Source organism: Eutrigla gurnardus, assembly GCF_963514095.1.
Source record: "Eutrigla gurnardus genome assembly, chromosome: 13".
Classification (NCBI taxonomy): domain Eukaryota; kingdom Metazoa; phylum Chordata; class Actinopteri; order Perciformes; family Triglidae; genus Eutrigla; species Eutrigla gurnardus.
The window spans coordinates 12996487-13020299 of record NC_139936.1 but is presented as its reverse complement, the minus strand read 5'-3'; the positions used below and the strand labels follow the sequence as shown (position 1 = coordinate 13020299).

At 42.2% G+C, this 23813-nt stretch overlaps 1 protein-coding gene across 1 annotated transcript in view; it reads left to right on the top strand.

Moving 5' to 3' along the window:
- commd10 (COMM domain containing 10) overlaps positions 1-23813 on the top strand; it is a 51548-nt gene that overhangs the window by 26715 nt on the left and 1020 nt on the right. The window contains exons 6-7 of the mRNA XM_084024654.1: positions 22835-22894; positions 23253-23813. The exon at positions 23253-23813 is cut by the window's right edge and continues 1020 nt beyond it. Of these exons, the coding sequence (XP_083880780.1) occupies positions 22835-22894; positions 23253-23291 (99 nt within the window). The 3' untranslated portion in view covers positions 23292-23813. The remainder of the gene's footprint in view (positions 1-22834; positions 22895-23252) is intronic.

The following is a 23813-nucleotide window of genomic DNA, read 5'->3' as shown; positions in this document are numbered from 1 at the left end:
TAATCACACCTGCAGAGCCCCGAGAGTACAATAGACAAAGAACTGAAGTGCATGCATGTTTTTTCATGTCGCCTCTCAGCCTCTCTCTGTCCTGTCACAGATCTTACAGAAATTTGATTTGCAGGAATGTTCGACTTCTTTTTTCCTATTTTTTTTGTCTCATGACTCGACTCATTGCACATCATAGGATGGAGTAAACACCATCTCAGTTCGTCTCTTGTCAGAGACTGAGAAACACTCAGTCGGTCGAGAAGTGATGGGAAAGAAACAACGGAATTGATGATTGATGCTTCTTCAACATTTGGCTGTGGATAACAAAGATCAGGATTGTTTCTGAGACTGTGAGGAACAAAAGAGCAAAAAGCAGAAAGTCAACCTCAACCCTATCGTCACTTATTCCTTAAATTCACTTTGGCAATAATGCACTCCATATGCATTGCCTCTCACTGACTGGATAGGATTTAGGTGTATTCAGAATCATATTAGAACAAGCTGTCAGCTTGTTGTAAGCTTTAACTGGTCTCTATTTAATGGTCTGGTTCTCCTTGACAGTTTTCGTGATTTTTTTTTTACGATTATGTCCATTAAGCACACATTTTCTTGCCACTGAGGCCCTGTAGGAAAATGACTCTAGTCTAAACCAAACCTTTGTTTGGGGTTGATAAACCTGTGTGTGTGTGTGTGTGTGTGTGTGTGTGTGTGTGTGTGTGTGTGTGTGTGTGTGTGTGTGTGTGTGTGTGTGTGTGTGTGTGTGTGTGTGTGTGTGTGTGTGTGTGTGTGTGTGTGTTATGTGCTGGCTTGTGTGTTATGTGCTGGCTTGATTATGTGTGTCAGCCTCATTGTGACTGCCACGGGCTGATAGCAGAGAATGGGGCTGACAGTAGCTTCTCCTCAGCCTTGCCTGTAGACCTGGGAAGCCTTGATAAGACACCCAGGCTCTGAAGCCTCTAAAAAGACACATCGGTGTGGCGAGCAGACTGAAGAGAAGGAGAAGAAGTTGTAAGGATGTTAAAAAATAAATAAATAAAATAAAAAATGCCTCTGCCTTTTGGCAGTGGCTCCCTACGAAGTTTTCTCTCCCAACCGTTACGTCAAAAATCTCCACAATCCTTTTAGTCACAGCAGGGATGGGAGAAGCCCTCAAAGGGAGACAGTTACACCCCCCCACACACACACACATATACACACACACACACCCACACCACCTTTTTAAGGGTTAATCTTTTAAGGGTTCAGTGGTTTAGTTAATTCTATCTGAAGGCAGATTTCACTCTTGCCAGAGGCTGTGTTGCTCGTTGCTCATACAGTTTTGAATTTAAAACTCTTTAAATTATCTTGAATATCCCAAATTAGGTGTCTGTAGCATCAGGCTGAGGTTTTGGTTTGCATATCACAGACTAGAGTTCATCATTTAACTCACTTGGCCGAGTAGAGTTAAAAAAAGTGAGATGGCACCTCAGCCCACCCCCACAGGTAAATGGCGGAGTTCAGCTTGGAATTGCATTTTTTAGAGGGGCACTTAAGTTAACAGAAGTCATCCATATTTGAGAAAGACAGCACGCCACCTCAATTCCAAACATCAGAAAACCATTCACAGCCCTTTCCGGAGTTTGCGAGATGATGAGTTCCTTCGGCGGAAAGCAAAAACAACTCTAGCGCTCCCGCTGACTCCCACATCTTGGAGGCGACTTGAGTGAGGAAATGGGAAGGGTTAAAGGTGGCGATGGAGGTAGTGCGAGCGTCGGTGTGTTGCATGTGCGTGTATGAGCATGCAGGCATGGGAAGCATTTGTGTAACGAAGTGTGGATGCAGACATGAGATTGATGGTGGAGCAGTGGTGTGTTTTGTTTAGGCGTAGATGAGTGTGTGTGTGCTTTCAGGTAAGAAAAACATGGATTGATGGATAGATGGAGCAGCTGGGTCAGGGGGAGAGGCAGTAAAGGGGGTATGTTTTGATTTGGTCATGAAAGACTAAAGGATAGCTGTGGAATCTGGATGACACCTGAAGCTTCTTTTCCCATCTCTTTTTTTTTCTCTCTTCCCCCTCTCTCTTTACTAGAGCTCTGTTTACTTTTTCACACTTCAAGGATAAAATACAATCAAAGCTTTTAAATCATTTCCCCCCCTCTGTGAGATGTTGGAAGAAGAAAGGAATCTAGGCTACTGCATTGGGAGGAGTTTGGTCTGTGATCTTATTTTGAAGGGTTGGATTTTTATTCCAGAAATACTTTACTTTATATCATCCAGATATTATGTATGTTGCTATACCCATGAGGTGGTCTGAATTATGGAAATTACGTTTTAATCTGGGTAAAATGGTTGAAGTCATTATCACAATATTAATACAAATGTTATGTTTCCAATTTTGATTTAGATCAAAATATCTTATCCTAAGAAACGGTAGTTAAAACGGCTGGAGCTCTCGAGGATCTTCCTCAGAGGATGGCTTTAAATTGTACATTTTCTTCCCAGCACTTTAAGGACTGCTTGGAAGGCTTAGAAGTTGATTGGATGATTTCAATTCCATGAAAAGACACATAATTCAATCCGCTGAGGAAGATAGTGTGATAGAATTAAAAAGTTCCAGAACAGCCTCTTAATGGCCCCTTTGGCAAGTGTTTTGCACCACTCAAGTTCAAGTTGATGATAAATCTGGTTCCACTGTGATGCCTCGGACAAAACTCTCCTCACACTTTTCAAATTTCCAATTTATTTGGCAGAATTTTGACTGTTTTAAGTATGCAGTTTGACCAAAGGTCAGTAAATTACATAACTTGCTTTCTGGCCGAGAATTAAATCAATCGATAAAACCCTCCTGACGTTAAATATGAAGCAAAAGATGGGAGGTGATTAGCCTGAAAGCAGTGTCGAAAGGTAGCCCGGCTCTATCCAAAGATTAAAAAAAAAAGAAAATAAATTGCTTACCATTTCTGAAGCTCAACAATAACATGCTGTATTTCAGGATCTGTATCTCTCTATCAGGGTGGAGAAAATGACACTATTTATGCTATAGAGCGGTGCAGGAATGAGTCCTAAAACCTGGACAAGAGTTAGCATTTTTGCACTTCCGGTTCCCTCGTCTCGAGGTCAAGAGGTTTTTTTGAATGGATGTTTTGGGTTATAAATGTTGTTAGGCAAACCAGTGGTGATGCTGCTGGGTGGATGGATAAACTGTTGTTTGGCCAAGAAAGAGTTTTACTACATAAATCCTCTAATCCTCTTTTTGGGAATGTCCAGCTGTACCTTTAATATTACACAAGGTTACAAGTTATCATGATTCCTTGCTTTCACTTCAATTTACAGCTCTGTGGCTGACTGACACCTGAGATATACCGCAGGCTAAGAGGTGATTGTTTCACATGTGACGCTCACAGAGCAGGTTGAGCTCATTATGTTCTAATTCGGTGTTCCCACTGTCAGTGCTCTGTCTGTTCTGTCTACATGGTTAATTTATTATTTAATCCAATCAGGTGTTTTCAGAGCAGCACACTATGAGTGTGAGGAGTGGTTAATTAGTAGAAAATGTCATGCTTTACAGTAAAATGCATATTAAACATCGCAGCTATGATCATGCTATGATAATTACCACACTCTGCTAATGGGTTGTAGGTGGTTAAGTTCATTGTATGGGACATCAATCACATTGCATGAAAACTAAGTGGCACCTCCAACAGAAGTCTTATCTCTACAGTTTCTGACTTTGCATTAAATTGTAAATTAATTCAGAAATCTCACTTGAATTCCTTGTGATTTTCCCAACAAATGTGCTTAGCATTTTAACAAATGATTCAAAATACGAAAAGATGGAACGAATTAATTTGTAATTACAAAACTAATGTAAAAAATAGGGAGAAATGTAATGGAAAAAAATTAATAATCGAAAATGATTATTTTTTTCAGTGGAAAAGATTTCACAATTTATTGCATTTCTAATGTCTCAGAGGGACATAAGGGTTCATCTGCAGCAGCATAGCAGCGTTTTCCAAAACATTCTTTTATTATTTGCTTTTCATTACTTTTCTCTTTTAAAATACTGAGTGATACAGTGGAGTAGTTCTTTGATAGTCATTGTAAATGGTACAGTACCTTAAAAAAAAAAACTCACAGAGGACATTTCGATGTTCAGCAAGAGTAAGTAAAGCTATAAACTTACCTCTAAGATTGAATCTTATTTTTTTCTTTTCCTCTTTGTTTAAGGTAAAGTAAAACCTGTGCTAAGGGATTGCTGGGATTAAAAAAAGATGAAATTGTAACTTCTGAGATTTTCCAGTGTAAACGGCCTCACCTGTAATGTTAATGTGGCTTCAGTAACCTCGGGTTCACAGAGGTTTCACTCAAATTCGTTCCTTTATAGAATGAAACACAGCTCATTAGCCTCGAGCACATTGTTCAGCCTGAGTGCCTCCTGGCCAAAGTCAGCTCGGAGTGTGTTGGTAATAATAACCCTGCCAACCTTTAGATAATCAGCTTTCCCCCAAGAACCCAGGAAAGAAAAAGACGAGGTGTCAGTCGCATACAGAGGGGAAAAGGAATGCATTGTGTGACATGGAGGAACTACATGAATTGATACAAGCAGGGGAGCACAGAAGAGAGAAAGGAAGTTAATGTTAAGGTGTCCAACGGCATGCTGGATCACTAATAAGATCCAAGCGAATGTCAAACTAGTTCGATTTTTTTTTAGGTGAGTTAGGCATTTGGATCATGCAGGATGAATGTGGAAGTAGAAGGATTCCAAATCCCTCTAATGTTAAATGCTAATAGGGCAGAGTGTGGTGGGATGTCTCTCGCCAATTAAACATCTTAGAAAGGTTAAAATATTTAGTCAGGTGAGGGGCAGAAGAATTTACACACAAGTGTGTAAAAGTCACAAGACAAAGTCAGAGGTGACAAAAGTTCATTTCCCTCGCATGGGAAAGTGTCCCATTGCAGGTAGCTTTCCCTAATTAGACACTTCCAGTTAAGTTTAGGGTTTTCCAGTGAGAGTCAGGCTATATCTGCCTTCTTATGACAGGTACTCCCACTAATAAGGCCCAATAAATCTAAAGGTTAAATACACTTGGTGAAGAGGTGAAGGACAGGCAGACAGGAATGTGTTGCACATTAGTCCACACGCATTTAGAGAATTTGCTTGGGAATCATTATTGCAGCTTTTCTCAGAGGCAATTGTTTGACCACTTTCTTTACTCGTTCACTGCTGCAAAAGGGCTAATTAATGTTTTCTGCAGAACTTGCTTCTTGATCTTTGACATGAATCTGTACGGACAGAGAGGAGCTACAGCTACCACATTACAGCCAGCAAGTTAAATGGACATCGGATCATCTTCTGAAGTGCATTCTTGGTGTAGTTTGAGGGGCCTAATTTAAAAACTTTGTTTTATGGCTTTAGTATGACCTGCCCTGGTAGGACGTTGACTTCATTAGAAGCCAGTTCATAGTTCACCGCACTCTCCTACTGGCTCTCCTTACCCTTTAGCATCAGGCTAATTAGGAGGACGAAGACTTTGTTGATGCCGGTGGTACAGCGCACTGTGGCATTCCACAAAAAAGAACCAATAGCAAGGGCAACCACTCTCACTCTCTTTTAAGTAACTAGGGCCGTGCCTGGTTGAGGCGTAGACATTTTGACTGAGCTGATTGCTTTGAGAACTGCTCGTCACTTGTTGACGCAAGGGAAGTGAAGAAGAGTTTAGCTGTAACGTTGGACAAACCAGCAGCACAGTGCAGTCAATGAGGTGCAAAGGCCTGTAAAGGCCCGTAAAGGCCCATGCCGCCCCCCACTGCTGCTCATCTTGTTCATTCAGAATGTATAATTATTGAATGTGTTGCGTGTCTAAATAGTACCAACATCGGCGCCGTGCATCCTTGGTTCCCCAGCAGCACATGCCACCAAGTGTGGAGTACATTGAGGGACCGTTCTCGAGATAAAATGAAGCCCAGTTAGGACTCTTAGGAGCAAGGAGAAGTGGGAATGTAGGAGACAGAGCAACAGAGTTGGTGAAAGCTGAGAGAAATGGAGGAGAGATTGACAAAGACTCGTTCCGAGACATTCAGGGTGCCTTAATAACACATTTTATACCGTACATCGATTTTTATCTTTCCCCAAATTGAGTCCATCTTTTTCCCCACCACTTATCTCTAACTCTGGTCTTTGCCTGCCTTTTAGACTGTGAAATGGAGAGTGGTAATTTCCCCTGCTTCTCTCTGTATGTTAATGAAGCGCTAATCTGTTCCTGAGCGAGTGCCTTAATGAGGGCGACGTGCCCCTCGCTCATCTGGCTAGCTCCTGTTAAGCTACCATTATGGAAATAGCTCCAGCATCGTGCATCGTCTTGGGACCCGACTGAAATGTATGCCTTATTTCCACTTTTAAAGCTTTCTTCTCCTTCCTTAACAAGGCTGGCTTTCCCTCTGAGGGAGTGAGCGGGTAAACAAACATGGTAATGACGAGCACGGGGAGAGAGGCTTCACGTACTTTGAGGACCGGCCGTTTTCAAATGCTGGATGTTGGTAGAGCTAAATAGGCCACATAGGACAGATTGTTGGAGGCAAAAAGCCATGTATCCAATCTCCCTTTTCTCAGATATAGGCCTCCCCAACTCAGCTGCTTCATTCTTTATGTTCGTCTTTTGTATTTTATTGTCATATTCTGCTTTATGTATCTCAAAGTCTCTGGCAGACTCATCGGTGTACACTGAGAAATTGAATTAACAGGGATTATTGATGTTATTTTCCACCAAATTAGTGCTTTCCATTGATCACGTCGCATCGTCCTATCCATCATGCCTGCCGATGACGATAATGCGTGGCTGGAATTAGAGAAACATCCTAACCAGATTAAAAGTAGGAACAGATGCTGCTCCGAGCTGATCGCGTTTTCAAAGACTGGTATCAAAGGATATTATGGCTTTATTCATTTTGCATGTATCTAGGCCAGCCCTGCCCCTGCCGCTCCCACAGACCACATACATGACTATGAAATGGATTAACTTCTCCTGTTTGCTTCACTCCTAATATTGCTCATCTTTAGGTCTCTCTCTTTGTCCTTTTCCCATCATTTCTTCTCCCGTCACGTTTCTTTCCCCATCCTCTTCCACAACTTCCCCTTTTCCCGTCTTTAATGTTGTGTTCTACATTCACGTTCACGTAAGTTTGACATCTGTGACTAAATGCTGAAAAAGGAGGTCAGGTGCGGACAGCCGGCTCTTGAGCAGTTATCCTCCTTACCTTCCACAAAAACCACCTGATGCTGAAAGATGATAAGATGGCACTGAGCTGACTTTCTTATCTAGAGCAGCTTACCATCGGTGCACAGCTTTTTAAAAATAAATCCCATATTCATAAGCACCACAGAAATAAAATAAAACAGTGAAAAACACTGGTAGAAGCTTAACCGATGCAAGTTTTGCTTAGTTTTTTTTTTTTGGAAGAAACAAGTTGAGAGTGAAGTGAAAATGTGTGAAATATAAGAGTGGAAGGTTTGGAGAGATGTGGGGTGTATCAAAAAAAATCTTGCACTCTGCTGCTCACATTACACACAATCACCACAGGGGCTGAAACCTTGGGATTCCTCTTAGGATGATGAAAAGATGTCTGAGCCTTGTCTCAGATGAGTCTTTAAGAGTGCGCCTCGGTTTAAAGACTCTCCGGAGGCTTTCGTTACAAGTTTTTCAAGTTCATACATCAATGAAATAGTCATGAACCACACCAGTTTGTCAGATTAATATTGTCAAGTTTAGGTGGTTAGAGGACTGGTTTGATGCAGGCAACGTTTAATGGCTCACGCGGCTTCCTTCCTCCACCCCATATGGAGAGGTTTGATCAGAAATCCAAAAATGACCTCTGCATGACTTCCCTTTTTAATTTGAGCAGTTATCAGTCACGCATCATGTGCTGGACAGATTTACCAAAGGTGAATACTGCTAGACTATATTGTATGTGTCAGAAACATAATTAAAATATTTAAGATGTATTATAAATATATATTCATATTTGGGGCGTAGGTGCTGATTCTTCTAAGGGATGAATAAACATGTCTATTAAAAATGTACTGACTGTTAAACTGTGTTGTTTATGACGTGTGTCTGTCTTTTGGCTCAGCTCTGGGCGGTATATGTAATATAACCTTGCTGATACAAGAAGTTGGATCTAACAGTCATCAATAGAGAAAATAACCCACAAAATAACTGATTTAGTGTTGTTTTGATAAAGTTAAAGCTTGAATGATCTACTTCCGTCATAATCTTCATACACCATAAGTACTCACTGACATGAGGCGATGGCAACGCATCAAATCAATGAGTGGAGCACTTATTTCTCTGATATTGGTTTAGGCTCGTACACCGTAAGGACATGGAGAAACCAGCAACCGCAGCATATGAGAGATGACGCATTGCAGACGTGCCGACTAGAGTGCTGATCAGAACCAGACTCGGGGCTTCTATTCGACACTGACCACAGTAAGGAGAGAGGATGGAGGCTTGAGGAGCTGTCATATTTCCCCCGGGAAGGGAGGAAGAGATTCCCATGTGGTTGAATAATAATGTGGCTCTACCTCACCGGAGAGAAGTTTGAGGGAGCGTGGCGCAGAGAGGGAGGAGGAGAACTGGTCATAGAACATTTGTCATAGAAGTTCAGAAGTGTCACTGGTGCCACAAAAAGCACCCCAGTGGCTCCAACCACCATAAAATATGGTTGGCTTGTGCAGGCGTGTGTGCCGGCGTGTTGTTGAGCTCCATGCGTGGAAGTGTTTTTCCGTCAAGTCGGGGCTGCTAGGCAGCGAGAGGCTATCGTGAAGGATGTGGCTGTGGTGCGGTCGCTCCAGTCATCGTCATTTAACTCACAGAGTCCACTGACGAGCGCAGATGTTACCACGCTGCCGCTGGAGCACCGTGAATGCACGCACCCAGCAAAATGCAAACCAGATTTATCCCCGAGCTTGACACTCGTCTCGAACAACAATACATTAAAAACTTTGAAAGCAATGAGAATGTTTTTTCTCCTGACTTTGGTGGTTTGTTTACTTTGCCTTTATATCCAGTGGAAAACCAAAGCCCCATCGCTAGCTAACAAATGTCTCTTTTAGCTGGTGTTTATCTGGGTGTCGAATCCAAATTACCCTCAAGCAACAGCTTTGACTCATTTACGGATATGCTAAAAGTCAATTCAGGAGTAGCTTTGCTTTCCAATGATCATTACAGTCATTGCACAAAAAGCTGTAAAGCCTGGTGATAATCTGCCATGAGAAGATTTCTCACAGGACCCGATGTTAAATAGCAGCTTTGGTGTGACTCATTTACTTAACTTTTTTAATCCAAGTGTTTATCACCCCCAACAATTTGAACTCTTTAAAAGGATACATGCTTGTGGATTATTGATGCCTTCCTTTTGCATCTTTAAATGACCCTTCGCTAAGCTCGGACCCCTGCTGATACGCTGTCAAACTGTCAGAGCTACCATTGAGCCCCCACTGTCACTAAATGCACTCCCTTCATAAATATTATCTAAGTTTGGGGAGAAAACAGATCCAGAGAAAAAAACAGACTGAAGAGTCTATGTGTTTGAAGGATATATTCGGGATGTCAAAGTGGTTCAGTAGGGAAACCTGGTTAAAAAGTTAAAGAGAAGCTAAAGCCTTTAGATCACAGTGTAAATGTGAACCATCACATCAAGAAGACGGAATGCATTGGGCCTCAATCACCTGTAGCTTTAAACTTTTTCTTAAATTTGTTCTTAAGAAAGTTCCTGTGAAATGTCAGATTCATGACGTGTTCTTAAGCCGCAGAATTGTTGTGTTCTTGAAATGACGAATCCCACTGTCTTTGTAAATTGAAGGCATGTGCCAGTTGATCCTAATTAGCATATAAACTCTCTGCCAGTCACCATAAAAGAGCATGAGACTGCAGGGCCGTGTGCATAATTGAAACGCCTGAACAACCGTCTAAAGAGGGTGGAACACAATACTTTAGTTCCATAGATTTTTCTGTATGAAGCGTAACATTTTAGAAACATACATCTCCTTCCGACCTCTGGGTTGTCATCCGGGATCCAGTTTTGTTGTTATTAATGCGTTTTGGCAACATATTTTATGTAACTCTTCTTTCTGATTTACTATCACAATAAATGACCGTGTTGTCCAGTCCTGTTTGACTTTGCTGCCAGTAAAAACTTCAAAGGGCCGACTGCTGTCTTCAACCTTTCTTGGAGGTTTTGGTTGTTTGCTGCATAGCTGTGCACCTCCATACATAGTGAGGGCAGAAGGGAGCATGCTTGAGAAAGGCTATGTGTTTTAGGACCAAACTACTGGGGTTGGCTGGCAGAGGACTTGAAAGGGAAAATAGGAAGACAGAGAGTGAATGAGAAAGAGAGACCTTGGATGTACTTGGGTTGATAACAAAAAAAAATGGCGCAAATCAAACGTGCAGTGTTTGCAAAATATTAAAAGGAAATATAGCATATTATGTAGAGCATACATAACACTCTTTAAATCAAAATAAGAATAACTAATGACTAAATGTAACTCATATGCCTTTCTGGACTTTATGCATCGTCTACATTCTGCCATGTTTGCAAGGAGCCAAAGAGAGTTTCAATTACTTCCATGCCAGATAAAATAAGCAGGACAGAATATGTTATTATGAGAACAGTAAGTGGCATTCAAATGTTTATTTCTGTAAAGTCCCCGAATGGTAGCCTTGGTTATTATTTATGAATTAACTGCTAAAAGTGCCTCAAAAATCCCTTTATGACACAGCAGGGGGGCCATCAAAGTGGAACAGCTGAACTTGCATCAAAGTGCATTTAATTCAGCAAAAGCTTGACTGCGGGTTGATAAAAGTAATGTTTATACAGTAATTCTTCTGATTGCGACCGAGTTCCCTGAGCTCGGAAACACAATCTATTGAGTTGAATGAGTCCAACCCACAGCACCCTTTGCGTGCCTCAGCCTATAGAAGAGTGAGATTCAGTCCGAGAAGTCAGTTAATCAGATAGTGTTGTGTTTTTGGCATTGTGGGACCCCCAAAAGAGTTCCTCTGCTTCTCAGAAATAAGGCTGTGGAGTGTGTGTGTGTGTGCGTTCACACATGTCTGTAGCCGGGCAAAGTGTGTTTGCAGCCGTGCTTCAGCTTGTTTTCTGTCGTTTTGGTTCAGCGAGTGGCCCACTGGGTGAAGACAATCCCAGGCTTTGTGCGCATGTCTTGCTGCCATGCTGCGTACTGTACTGAATGGACGCTGGGGAGCGAGGCGTGTGAAAATCCCACCCATGCCCACCTAGAGACTGTCAGCTGTGTGTGTGAGAACGGCGGACACAGAGAGAATACGAGTGCAGTGTGTGTGTGTGTGTGTGTGTGTGTGTGTGTGTGTGTGTGTGTGTGTGTGTGTGTGTGTGTGTGTGTGTGTGTGTAGGGTGGGAAATGGTGGGTGAACGAGGACACTCTATACGAAAACAATCACTTGTCTGTGTTCTGCCGTACAGAGAATCGTTATTATTCTATTATTTCATTAACTGAGGAACGTTATGACCTGACAAATGACCCCCCCACTCTGTTCTCTCCGACTCAGCACTACTGTTGCTGCCTACTTGTCTTCCCATCTCTGTACGTCTCTTTGTCTGTGTGTCCATTTTCACAGCACACGATTTGAACATAGCCTTGACATCATCTGCATTGTATAGGTGTAACATTCACAGCCCTTATATGGACGGGAGCCATTCCTAATGTTAGTAGTTACACCTGTGTTTTCTCTGCTATAGTATTTATCGCTCTATATTTTGTAAATGTATCTACTATCATTCTTAATTGTTAGTTTTTCTAATAATATCAGGTACATATATTATTTGTATTTATTAATATTTATGTAGGTCTAGTAATCCTAAACCTCATACCATGATATCTGTGTAAAACATCCCATCTTAACAATAAAACTAACAGGAACATGAGAACACTGGTCCTTTCTCTGTAAACATATCTTTAATTTTGCATGAGGATTTAAAGCATTCACATTGCTTTTTGTTTTGTTTTGCTAACCGCCTCTCACTACATGCAGTAGATATCCTGTGTCCTCTACTGCCGTCCTGTATACCAGATGCAACACGCCATGCAAACAATAGGACCGTTCTGTCTTAAGTCAACATGGAACTTTTCCAGAATGGAAGTCCTAAGGCAAAAATGAATTCCCCATGTCTTCCTGTATCCTCCCAGGGAATAATGGATCTCTCACGTTTGTATCATCAGCATCATCATCATCATCATCATGTGCCACCCGTTTTTTGTGCTGTACTGAGTCTTGCCGCATAGCATGTGACGATTCAAGAGGCGGACGTGGGAGCAGTACGTTCTGGCGGAAGCCCATAGTTAAGTTCCCATTGTCCCCAAACACAACACAGGATGTGGTGGATTCTAATTGCGGAGGTGTAAGTACAATACACAGGCAAACAAATAATGAACAAGCAAACCCACTCTGCACAGACAGGAGACAGGTGACTTCATCCGTGTGAGACAAAACCAATAGGCAAAATAGCCAGAGTCCATTTCGCCCACCAGCGAGGATGTTATTTGTTTAGCCCCGGCAGATACCTCCTACCACTCATAAATGTCGAGCCTCGTCTTCGTCCTTTGCTGCACAATTTGGCTGTGTCCCAGAGTGTTTTAATGCTTTGAATACTGCCTTGAAAGTGATATGATCTTCAACGGTAAAGACAGTGAAACCTGGAGACTGAGGATCCACAGAAGAATGCAGAAGCGAGGCCACTGTTGTATTGTTCTTCAATGAGTGTTACAAGGTTAAAGCCAAAAAGTCTATTTTCATAAACTCTAACTGAAGGAGTCGGGCTCGTTGCGTTTTGTACCATAATGGTGGCATTAATAATGTTTATTATTGCTGAACCTTTTCAACATCAACCCTCCAAAAAGGCATCGTACAAAAAAACATCCCTGAACTGATATAAGGCACTGATTTACTTTTTGAAAAATGTCTTACTTTTTTAACCTAAAGTTTTGGCGTACTTATGGTCCCACCCAGGAAACAGCTGGAGGTGAACCAAGTGATATCACTCCAACACGGCAGCCAGCTAGATCGATAGCTAGGTAGAGATTATGCACCACCAGTGCCAAAACATAGGTGTTTCATGTCCTATTTATGTGTTCCTCAAAAGAGTTTATTTTCAGCAGCTGAACTATTCGGGGGATACGACTATCCTCTCTTCCCTTCTCCTGTTAGATCTTCTCTCCTCTGTCTCCCTCTCTTCCTCCGTCCACCCCACCGTCTGTCTGCCGTATCTGGTTCGGTGTTTGTTTGTGTTTGTGGCCTATCCACTCCGAGCATGTAGACATATGCCCTGTTCCTCCTCTAATTGGTCCTCCGTATTCATGTGGCGATGCTGAGAGAGGCAGGCAGAGTGCATGCGGGGCTGACTCTTAATGAATGTCACTCGGCAGCCGGGCTACGGATGGACAGCTCACTGATGGGCTGTTTATAACAAGGCGTCGCCGAATTGCGAGGGGCAGACATGCAGGCGCTAAGGGAGAAGTCACAGAGATCAAAGGAATGAATCAAAAGGGGTCGATGCATCTTGCCAACCAGAGATGGAGACGAGATAAGAGAGGGACAGGGAGAATCACCTCAACAGGCAGACACATAGACACAGTAATTGTGACAGCATAGCATGGCGATGCTTATCTGTGTGTGTGCGCCTCCAAAGCGTAGCTAATTAACAAGTACATTTACAATAACCAGTAGCCTGCCCATCATCGGAGAGAGTGGTGACATCGTAACATATAATGGTGCCATTGAGAGCTTGAAAAGTAGTTAGCAAGTGAGCAGAGAAGTTCAAGTAGTTAGCTAAAAGTTATAGGAAACTGTTGAAGGAGTTATATATTTATATAGAGAACAGTTGAAATAGTTAGCTAAAAGCTAACTATGTCCAGCATCTAAGAACAACGAATGAAAACTTGACCAAAACAACCATAACATTGACGATTTAATTGGACTAAACAAAAATTGTAGTTAGCGCTTTTGTAAAAGTGCTACTGCAAATAAAATCCAAATCTATAATTTATTCATGACTGTATTATGGGATATGTCACACATATAAATAGGTGTGACTGTGTGTTTGTGTGTTTGTGTGTGTGATTATACCAATGTGTTGCTTGGTGTGTGGGCCTTTGTACCATGCAGCTTGTGTGTACACATGCCTGTGAGTCTGCAGCCCCTTTCGTGTGTGTGTGTGTGTGTGCGTGTGTGTGTGCGTGTGTGTGTTTTCTGGATGTATCCTGTCAGGCCTGGAACCTGCTGCCTCCTCTCCACCCCTGTCTCCACACAAAACAAAGCAAAAGCCTGGTTTGTTTATTATCTAGCTGACTTGTTTTTCTTTCGATTGTTGTCAAAGTTCCCACTCTCTCTCTCTCCCCTCATGCGGTAGTAGCACACAGTCCACTCCTCCATGCCGTTATTTACTCCATGGAATTTGAGCGTTGTCAAAGGGCCTTAAAAAGGAAGCAAAAGGATACAATATTCTGACTGATGGAATGTACTTGGACTGTTTATTCCCAAGTGTTTTCTCCAAATCATAGAATTGAGTAAGACTGAGTGACATGTTGCCCCTTGCTGTACAGGAAGGGGTTTCCATCTTGTCATCTCTCGTATGTCTTAAGAGAGAGGTTTGAAAAAGTAACCTCTCCTTTTCTCTCTACTCTTTTAATATATTTGGGAGAATAGGACCGTGTGTGTGTGTGTGTGTGTGTGTGTGTGTGTGTGTGTGTGTGTGTGTGTGTGTGTGTGTGTGTGTGTGTGTGTGTGTGTGTGTGTGTGTGTGTGTGTGTGTGTGTGTGTGTGTGTGTGTGTGTGTGTGTGTGTGTGTGTGCACAGATCTGCTTGTGCTAACTTCTGTTATAAATACCAGAGGTGATTGACTGTTTCCAGTGTTTGGGTTTGACAGCTCTTATTTGTTGTCGTTGACAGGCTTTTTAGTGAATGCCTGACGTTTTGAGGTTCCATGTCTGTCACTGTGCGATGGCTACAGGGCACTGCTGTGGAGGGTTCATGGTGCCCCCCCCCTCCGCCTCAGCATCAATACACACTGCCTATGTGGCTCCTACAGGCTGAACGGCTCTGGGGCTCAAAGGGTCATGGGAAGATTAAACATGGGTGTTTTCTGAACTATTGATTTCTTTTTGTTGTTGTCGACTGAGGCGTTACAGTTTATTTGTAAAGCTACTGCCTGCTGAGTAATTTGAAGAAACTGACGAATAGGAGAAGTCAAATATTGTAGACTGGTACTTTTACAGCCGACGCTGTGGCAGTGTTAGCTGGAGGCAAACACCAGAGAGAGTCACCCCAGAGTATTGGGCTATAGTTGTTTATCCAAAATGCCATCTTGCTGTGTTGTTGGGTACCAGAATCAATACTACATACATTTGAGCTGGGACCGTGATTCTAGGCTCTAGCAAGCTACAATATTGGCAAATCCAGGGCCCAAGTTATTATTCAGCAATGTATTTTATCATCCGAATGGAAACCCAACCAAACATACTTTATTTAACATGATGTGACAAATGATTGTCTCCTTTGGAAATGAGTTACGAAGCATTATAAATAGCGCCGGGGGAAAAAAACTTCTCCATACATTTTCCATTTTTCAGACTCTACATTATGTCAATCACATGTAGGAAAACTTTTTTGTAAGAGGCTAGGAAATACAGTTTCTTTACCGCCTGGAGCTTCCATGACAACAAACACTAACTTTTTTTCAGTGAGAGCCACTTTCTCTTGATTGGAAAACTCTGGCTGTTGCTACTTCTCTCTCCACCTATACTTACAGGTAAATGCAGCAGGCTGACACCTGTTCTCTGGTGGGAATTGACAAAAGTATCTCACTTCAGGCTCCATTTAGCTCTTCTAGGGCTTTCGATTCTATGTTGTGGCTCTTTGGCAGATTAAAGGTGCACTTCACCCATAAAATGGCCATTTGTTCCATGGCCAATTACTCACCCCGTCTTATCTTTAATTATTATTATTTTTTTTTTAATAGTAGTATGACATTGATTCATTATCATACTAATAAAACAGAGCAAAAATAAATGTGATAATATTCCGACCTGATGAAGATCCAAGCAGCACTTTTTTTACGTACGTCTTGCCAGACTATCCTTGAATAGACTAGAATGGGATTCATTCTAGAATTGGCCCTCATGCCACCCTCGTGAAGTCTGTTTCTGACAGTTTGTGATTGGGCTGCAAGTTCTGCCAGGAAACTAGCAGAGCACAAAACTAGAGAAGACCCAGACAGGAAGGAGAAGGAGAGAGCAGCTGTCTGTTGCCACCACATCAAAACGATTCCCTTTTTGGGGCTTGTCTTGCTTTTGCCTCGCTTTAGCCTATTGCACCTGTTGTCCCGAAGTTTGAATTAATTGGTGTTATACTGTGATGATTAAGTGTTCCCTTCATTGTTTCGGAGCAGTGTTATTGCATTTAGTTTGATTAGCGTGTCATAATGAGTCGAATGCTATTAATTAAACTCAGCATAATGATTTGGCCTACATGGTCTCCTCAGAGGAAAAAGCCTCTCCAATTCCCATCTTCTCCTGACCCCCACAGTGATTCAGGCGGCTAGAAACTTGACAAACAGTGTTGATGAGGTACAGACAGATGGACAGAAACCCTCTCAACATAAAAGAGGAGGCAGCACACCTGTAGCGCTGACACACACAGTCAAAATCTTTATTGAGACATTAAAAGAATGTGTTGTGACAGCACAGCTGCGAGTGTCTGATTTAAGCGACAGACAGCTATGCAGCTGAACAAACGAAACACATGCACACACACACACGCATGCATCCTCAAGCACGACACATACACTCTGCTTTGTGTTATTCTGTGTTATTCCTCGTGGTCGTTTGATTAACTTGCGTACAAAAAACCCCCAAAGCAGTTGAGTGATGAAAAACATCTTCTCACTTCATTTCTGATTTTAAAAAAAGAAATGAAAATTGTGATGACGAGATGCCACTTGTCACCTGCGTGCGAGCCCAGTGACAGACAACCCTCCTCATGTCTTCTTAAAAAAAAAAATCCCCCGCTGATCATCCTTCAGCAAGATGGCAGAATGCAGCTCAGGCAGCCAGGGAAGGGAATGTAGGCTGGCACAAAGACAGAGAGGAGGACAGGCAGACAGGTTGGCAGACATGCATGCATTGTAAACCGCCAAACGGTAATGACACAGGCTGCTGTAAGCTGACCGACAGACAGACAGACAGAAGCAGTCAAGGGTGCAGACAAGTTGATAGACAAGATGGAACAGCAGTCACTCAGTTGTCAGTTGTTGGGTTTTTGTGACTAAGTTTGTAGCCATGGCAACAAAACAGTGTAGGATTGTTGTTGTTTTTTGGGGGGTTTTTGACGATGGTCAGGATGTGTGGTGAAGCCCAGACCAACGTGTGTGTGTCTGTGTGTGTTTGTGTGTGTGTAAAGCAGTCAGGGAAGGGAAGAGTGTATTTGTTATGACTGTGTTGAGGGATAAAGGGTTGCCAAAATCCGACAGCTCAGCCTCCTGTGCATGCCGTCCGCCTCTCCGCCTCTTTGTCTTTTAATGTCAAGATTTCTCTCCGTCAGTCAAAAGTCAACGACCAGACAGCGGGCAGAGTGCTCCGGTCGGACAAACTGCGAAAGACCTCGTAGTCGCTGGAGACTCATAATGTAGCAAAGGCACAGAGGGCCTATATGCTGTAACACGGCCTCTTCCTGCGGAGCGCTGGAGCTGGCAACGTCGCAGGAGCCGTTTCAATTATGCTGATTTAATGCAGAAAAGCAGGTTAAAACTTTTTTCATTCAGAACTTTCACACTCAAATTTGACACTCGAGTGCAGCACATTTTGCGATTTTAGTTTTTTAACTAAGTACTAATTGTGGAAGCGTAAATCTAATTTGAATTTTAAATACTGCCAAAATCAATACATATTTTGGAAACATTTATACGGTTTGTGACCTCGAGTGGGATATGAATCAAGGCCTAAAAGAACGAACAAGCTCTACACTTTGTGTAATTACCAATGGGACATTCTCGGGTGATTTTTTTTTTTCTCCCCCACAGCCATCATGTTTTTTTCTTCTAATAAAGATTTTGTGTGAATGTAACATCATTTCCGGATGAGGTGACAAGCACTGGCTACAGTCGCACAGAGGAAAAACAACAAAATCCCCGCTGAAAGGACCTGTTTCATTTCCCACATGTGATGTTTCAGGTTCAACAAACTCAACAGAAACCAACAAAAAAAGTTTAACTCGGCTCAAAAAAGGACTGCATCACATTGCAACTTCTCCCAGCAGTGCACTCGCTGACCAGTGAAGTTCATGCAAGAGCACCTACCTGGAAAATTACTTTGTAATGTGAACACCAGTGCTTTGAGTTTCAGTAAGGGCTTTGGTTTCTGATAGGCCTCAAAACCCCATTAACTTATAAATTTAGCTTTTTTTCCCTGATTGCCTAGAAATGACTCACCCACAACAACAATGCAGCACATTAACGGTCTAAAAGAGGGTGCTAGAAGCAACGAGTCAAGGTGCTACATGTGTGCAAGGACGTAAGCCATCCTTTTTTATATATAAGCTAAAGCACAAGGTTGTGTGCTGATGAATGAAACGGTGAAGACAACGTATAAAAAAGTATAAAAGAAAAGATGTAGAAGAATTCAATAATGGTATTCTTTACTAATAATCCTGTATCCTGAGTTTTCAGATAAAATAAGATACAAGATTTCTATACAGATGTATAATTTCTTAAATGATGATCTAAACCATCTCTATGCCTGTATAAAGTACAGTTAAGCAACTTTGCTGTTCTCCACGACAAACATGACATTCGACCAAACTGCAGAAGATCAATTGAAGCCTGTTTTTCTGGTACAGACTTTGCGGTGCATATATTAAGAGGGCCTCACCTGGAAGCCAATTTCACATGGATGCAGACAAAAACTGTTGTCCCATTTCTCCCTCTCTCTCTCTGTGAATTTATAGACAGCTTTGTTGTTATTGTTATATTAGGTTTGAAGTTAAATTACTGCATATAAGACAAATCCATTCTGTCAGTGAGCTCTTTATAGTTTTGATGTTCGAGATGCTTCTGGTTGTTTGTTCCAATGAAAGCTCCCTTGGGTTATGGCAAAAAAAATTTTCTCTTGTTGTTTCTCTTCACGTTCTCCTCATCTTTCACATTGCTGCTCATTTCTCCCATACCTATGTCTCCCTTCCCCTCTTTGTTTTTGCCATCCTTGTCATTTTCTTTCTGCCTCTCCCATTTTCTTTATTCCCCTCCTGCCTTTCCTTTTTGAATTACTCACTTGATAAAAGCAGTTTCCTGAAAGCACTCAGCAACCAAAAATCCACTGCTTTGACAAGTATCTCAAATCCAAGCTATTCTTCATTGCACTGAAGCAAATAATTGATGAAGAGTGCCTGCTTGTGTCCACCCAGCCCCATTCACATGGACCCCTCGCGGTATGAAAGTACCACTGCTCGATGGCGTACACGTGCAGTCTTATATAAACTGACAACACTGACACCAGTAACCACTTGATGGGATAAAAGCACAGCATGATGAATGTGTCCGCTTTTTTTTTTTTCATCGTTTATTTTTGTATTATAATTGGAATACATTGCTTGCTTCACTCAAGAATCCTCTTAAAGCTTAATATCCTAAAAATTGGTCTCCTCTTAATGTCGATGCAGCAATTACAAGTTGTTCATCTGGACGAGTTGGGTTTTTTTTTCAGCAAAATCTCCTTTTATTATTCTACAACTTGGACTTTGTTTTTGTAGTCTTTTGCCCATCGCTTCTATTTTTAGTATCAATGTGTTTTATGAAAATAATACCCAGTTTCCAATAAACCAGAATTTCATTGTGGTATCCTCAATTTGAGTCCGAGGTCTTACGCTGTAATCCATATAGAGCTGCTTTCACCATCATCTCGCCATGACTTTGTTGGCTTATCCATAGGGAGTTGGAAGAGTAACCTTGTCGAAAGCTATTAGGCTTGGACCGAGAGCTGCAACAGAATAATATGTGCTCCCACATTTCAGCACATGTCGGAGGGATACTTTTGGAGAAATGTTTTTGTCGGTCCATTTTCCATTTGAGTTAGTTTATTCCCTCTCATGTGTTGGATCTCCCTTAGTGTGTAGCCTATATTGTCATAACATACTTCAACATGTAGTGCGTATGGAACACCAGATGCAAGCGAATTCATGATTATCTTTGTGAGTTAATCCCGTTTTCTGCATCTTGACACACAGGATTTTGGCACTGAGACAGATAAGAGTGTGTGTGTGTGTGTGTGTGTGTGTGTGTGTGTGTGTGTGTGTGTGTGTGTGTGTGTGTGTGTGTGTGTGTGTGTGTGTGTAGGGCTGGGATGATGAGGATGATGCATCCTATCCCCATTAGTGTTAGCCTAGATCTGTCAGAGCCTTGTTGGGTTACTGCCTGGTAAAATCTCAACCCTGAGGAACAATGAGATGGGCCATACACACACACACACACACACACACGGCCTTGTGCATATGTTGCCAAGACAAAAACAGCGTCTCTCTGTTTCTCACACGTTTGGCGGCAGTACCTGGAAATCCTCGTCAGAACATTATCTCAGTTCACATCGACACAAACACACTTTCATCCTCTGCCACTCTGAAACAGACAGGAAGCGGTCGCGGTCTGCTTTCGCTGTCTTTGTTGAAGCTCAGTTTTGATCGACATCAGATTTCACACACTTTTTTTTCCCCCGGTTGTCCCCCGTCTCACCTCTGTCAGACAGCGAGTGAGACGGCTCAGTCAGCTGACGAGTGTTTGTCTCGTGTCTGTTGTTGACGTGACCCGAGCACACCAAAGGCCATCAACCCAAATCGCTGATTACGCGGCGGCAGTTTCTCCTCATTATTATGTGTTTGCCACAGTGGAGATCAATAGAGTGGCGCGAACCGAGACGGCCCGCGTCCCTCATTCAACTAATTTAACTGCGTGCCCAATTTGTTCTTCACATCAAATCGTTCCCTAATGGTGTCCTTGTTTGCTTTGATGTGCGTTTCCTTTACCTCGCATCTCACTCGGTAACAACGCTCTAATCAGCTGTTTTATTACCTGCCACGCAGTTCGGCCAACCATGCGGCGCTTCCTCTGCCGTCGCTAAACCCAAGGCTGCCCTATATTCTCCCTGTGTGGCGGAGCTGCTGTGGTGCCGCAGCTTTGACGAGAGATAATGTTTTCCCTCTGCGCCCTCCTTTATGGACTTTTAACGTTCCCTCTAATTAATATCTCTGTCATTAATTTGCAGTGACACATGGCTTTCCCTCCAACCCCCCCGCGACCGAACTCAGACAGCCAGAGTTACACGTAGATTCAGGCCTGAAGCCTCACTTAGTCTGGAAGCAGCAGAGTACAACCGGTCAACTCACATGTGGTTGTACAGTCTTTCAGCACAGATTTCTTTCTTTTTTGTTCTTTGTGTCTGTCTTCAGTTCATTCATCCTTTCTTTCTTTATTCGCCCCTCCCCTCCCCTCCCGCCAGCCTAATCGGTGCCAGGAGTTCGGTGCTATTATCAACATTCAGCGTGACAGCACTGAGTGCACTTCAGTCGGCTACAAGACTGCCCTTCTCATTTTGTGTTCCCCAGAAAGCGTTTCACATATTATAGCTATTTTCTCAAAGATGGGTGTGATAAAGTGCCTCGCCATTACGCCCACTCGCGGGGGCGCATTAGTGGTTCGGTCTTCGTTTGCGACGGGGTGATGATAATGATGATCGCAGTCCAGTGATGTTGCCCTTGGTTTCTCACTTTTCCCTGGATAGTTGAGTCGAGCCTGCAGTCTTTTCAGGAGGAGAGAGTAACAGCAAAAGGCTCCCAGATAAACCTGAGAGTCAGCATGTAATGATACAGTAAATCTTCCAATTGAGATGGAAGGATTGACACAGCATGAAAACAGTTGTAATGCTCTTAAAAAAATCGAAGTGTTCGCAAATCTCACTTTCAGATCTCAATCCTCCTTATCCATTGCAGTGCTAAAATACATTGTAGATCTACTTCTTAACTCTAATAGGAACTCTTTTTCTTGTCTCTTTTCACTCTGTTGAAATACATCTTGCAATATTCAGATGATGAAGTTATATAATTTCATCATATCGTGGGGTGATTTAACTTCCGTAGCCCAACCCACATTAAAGGGAAGAAAGAGGACTTGTTTTTTCTATGCATAATTAAAATAAAAAAAAAATCGTATTCGCGATGGTTTCTTTTTTACCCCCTCCACTCATTCTGACTTAGTCAGATTTCTTTTTTGCATGCCGAATGAATCACACTGCTTTATCTACTGAACCAGACTGTGTGTTTAAAAGTAGTCATGAACAAGCAGGAAAACAGCTTCAAGGTCACAGCATGAGTTAATTTTGAAACAATATGTTGTTCATCATGCTACATGCAGTACAATGTCTCTTTTTAAAAATGAAGCCAAACAGAATGGCGAAAGAATGGACAGCGACTTTGCCGTCGGTGTATTTTTAAACACTCTGATGGATACGAGTTGGAGGATAGTATGTACTGGCCAGAGAGCAGTAATAATTAATGAAGGTTTTTATAGAAAGCACAAGAAGGCCGACTGAAGAAGTCTTTGTCATTAGTCTTACGCATGTGCTCCTGTTGACGCTTTTCTATCAGCTGCTCTGTTGTTCTTTTACTTTGCTGAACTTATTTTTTGATAGGTTGTTTGCTTTCCCCACACAGAGACTGAAAGATTATCTAACTCTCTCTCTCTCTCTCTCTCTCTCTCTCCCCCCCCCCCCCCCCCCCCTCTCTCTCTCCAGGTTCAGGAAAATGTCTTTGTTGATTTTAACCACCAGGAGCTTCTTGATTTCTACAACAAGGTCTGTTATTTGTGTGTCTGTGTGTGTGTGTGTGTGTGTGTGTGTGTGTGTGTGTGTGTGTGTGTGTGTGTGTGTGTGTGTGTGTTTAAGTATACCCATGTGTCCACTTTCGTGTCCCGATGCATGTGTTGCAACCCCTTCCATGTTGCTTTGCGTCCTGATTGACAGACGTTGCCTGACTAAAATGCATCCGCCTGCACGTGCACCTCCTACTTTGATACATGTTTGTGGCCTCTTTCTCTTTTTTTTTCTTTCTCTTTTTGGCTTTCTCTATCATTTTGTGTGTTTTTTATTTATTTATTTATTTTGTGTACTACTGAGTTCACAAACACTCAACCTTTTCTCCTTTTTCTTCCAGCTTGAAACCGTGCAAGGCCAATTGGATTCCCTGACTTGATGCCTGGTGCTCTTTTACAACCACACACCAGCGCACGCACACAAACACAAACACACACACACACACACACACACACACACTCACACAGAATTAGTGTTTTTGCTGACAGCTATGCCAGCTGTTATAGGCCTAGCAATTCCATTCTTGGTCTGATTTATGAGAGGAAAATGTCAAAACTTTGAAGGAAGGAGTTTCTTTCCTCCTGTGAGCTCTTTTTAATCCAGGTTTGTGCTCATAACTTAGGGAGGCTGGTGTGATAAATCTGATTGTACTGAATGTTTATGTCTTCATTAAAGGGATGGTGGGAGAATTACCATTGCCAATATAGATTGTACTGAAACAGTTTCTTAGTGACATTTTCCGTACATTTTCTGATCCGGCTTTATGTTTGATATGAATTAGTTCAAATAAGATCAAATAAAAAGTAAAAAATGTGCCATGTGTGTTTAAACCCTTAGGAATTTAAAGAAATCTGATTGTTATTTTGAGTTGAAACAAATGCATTTTGTAACTCGGAGAAGG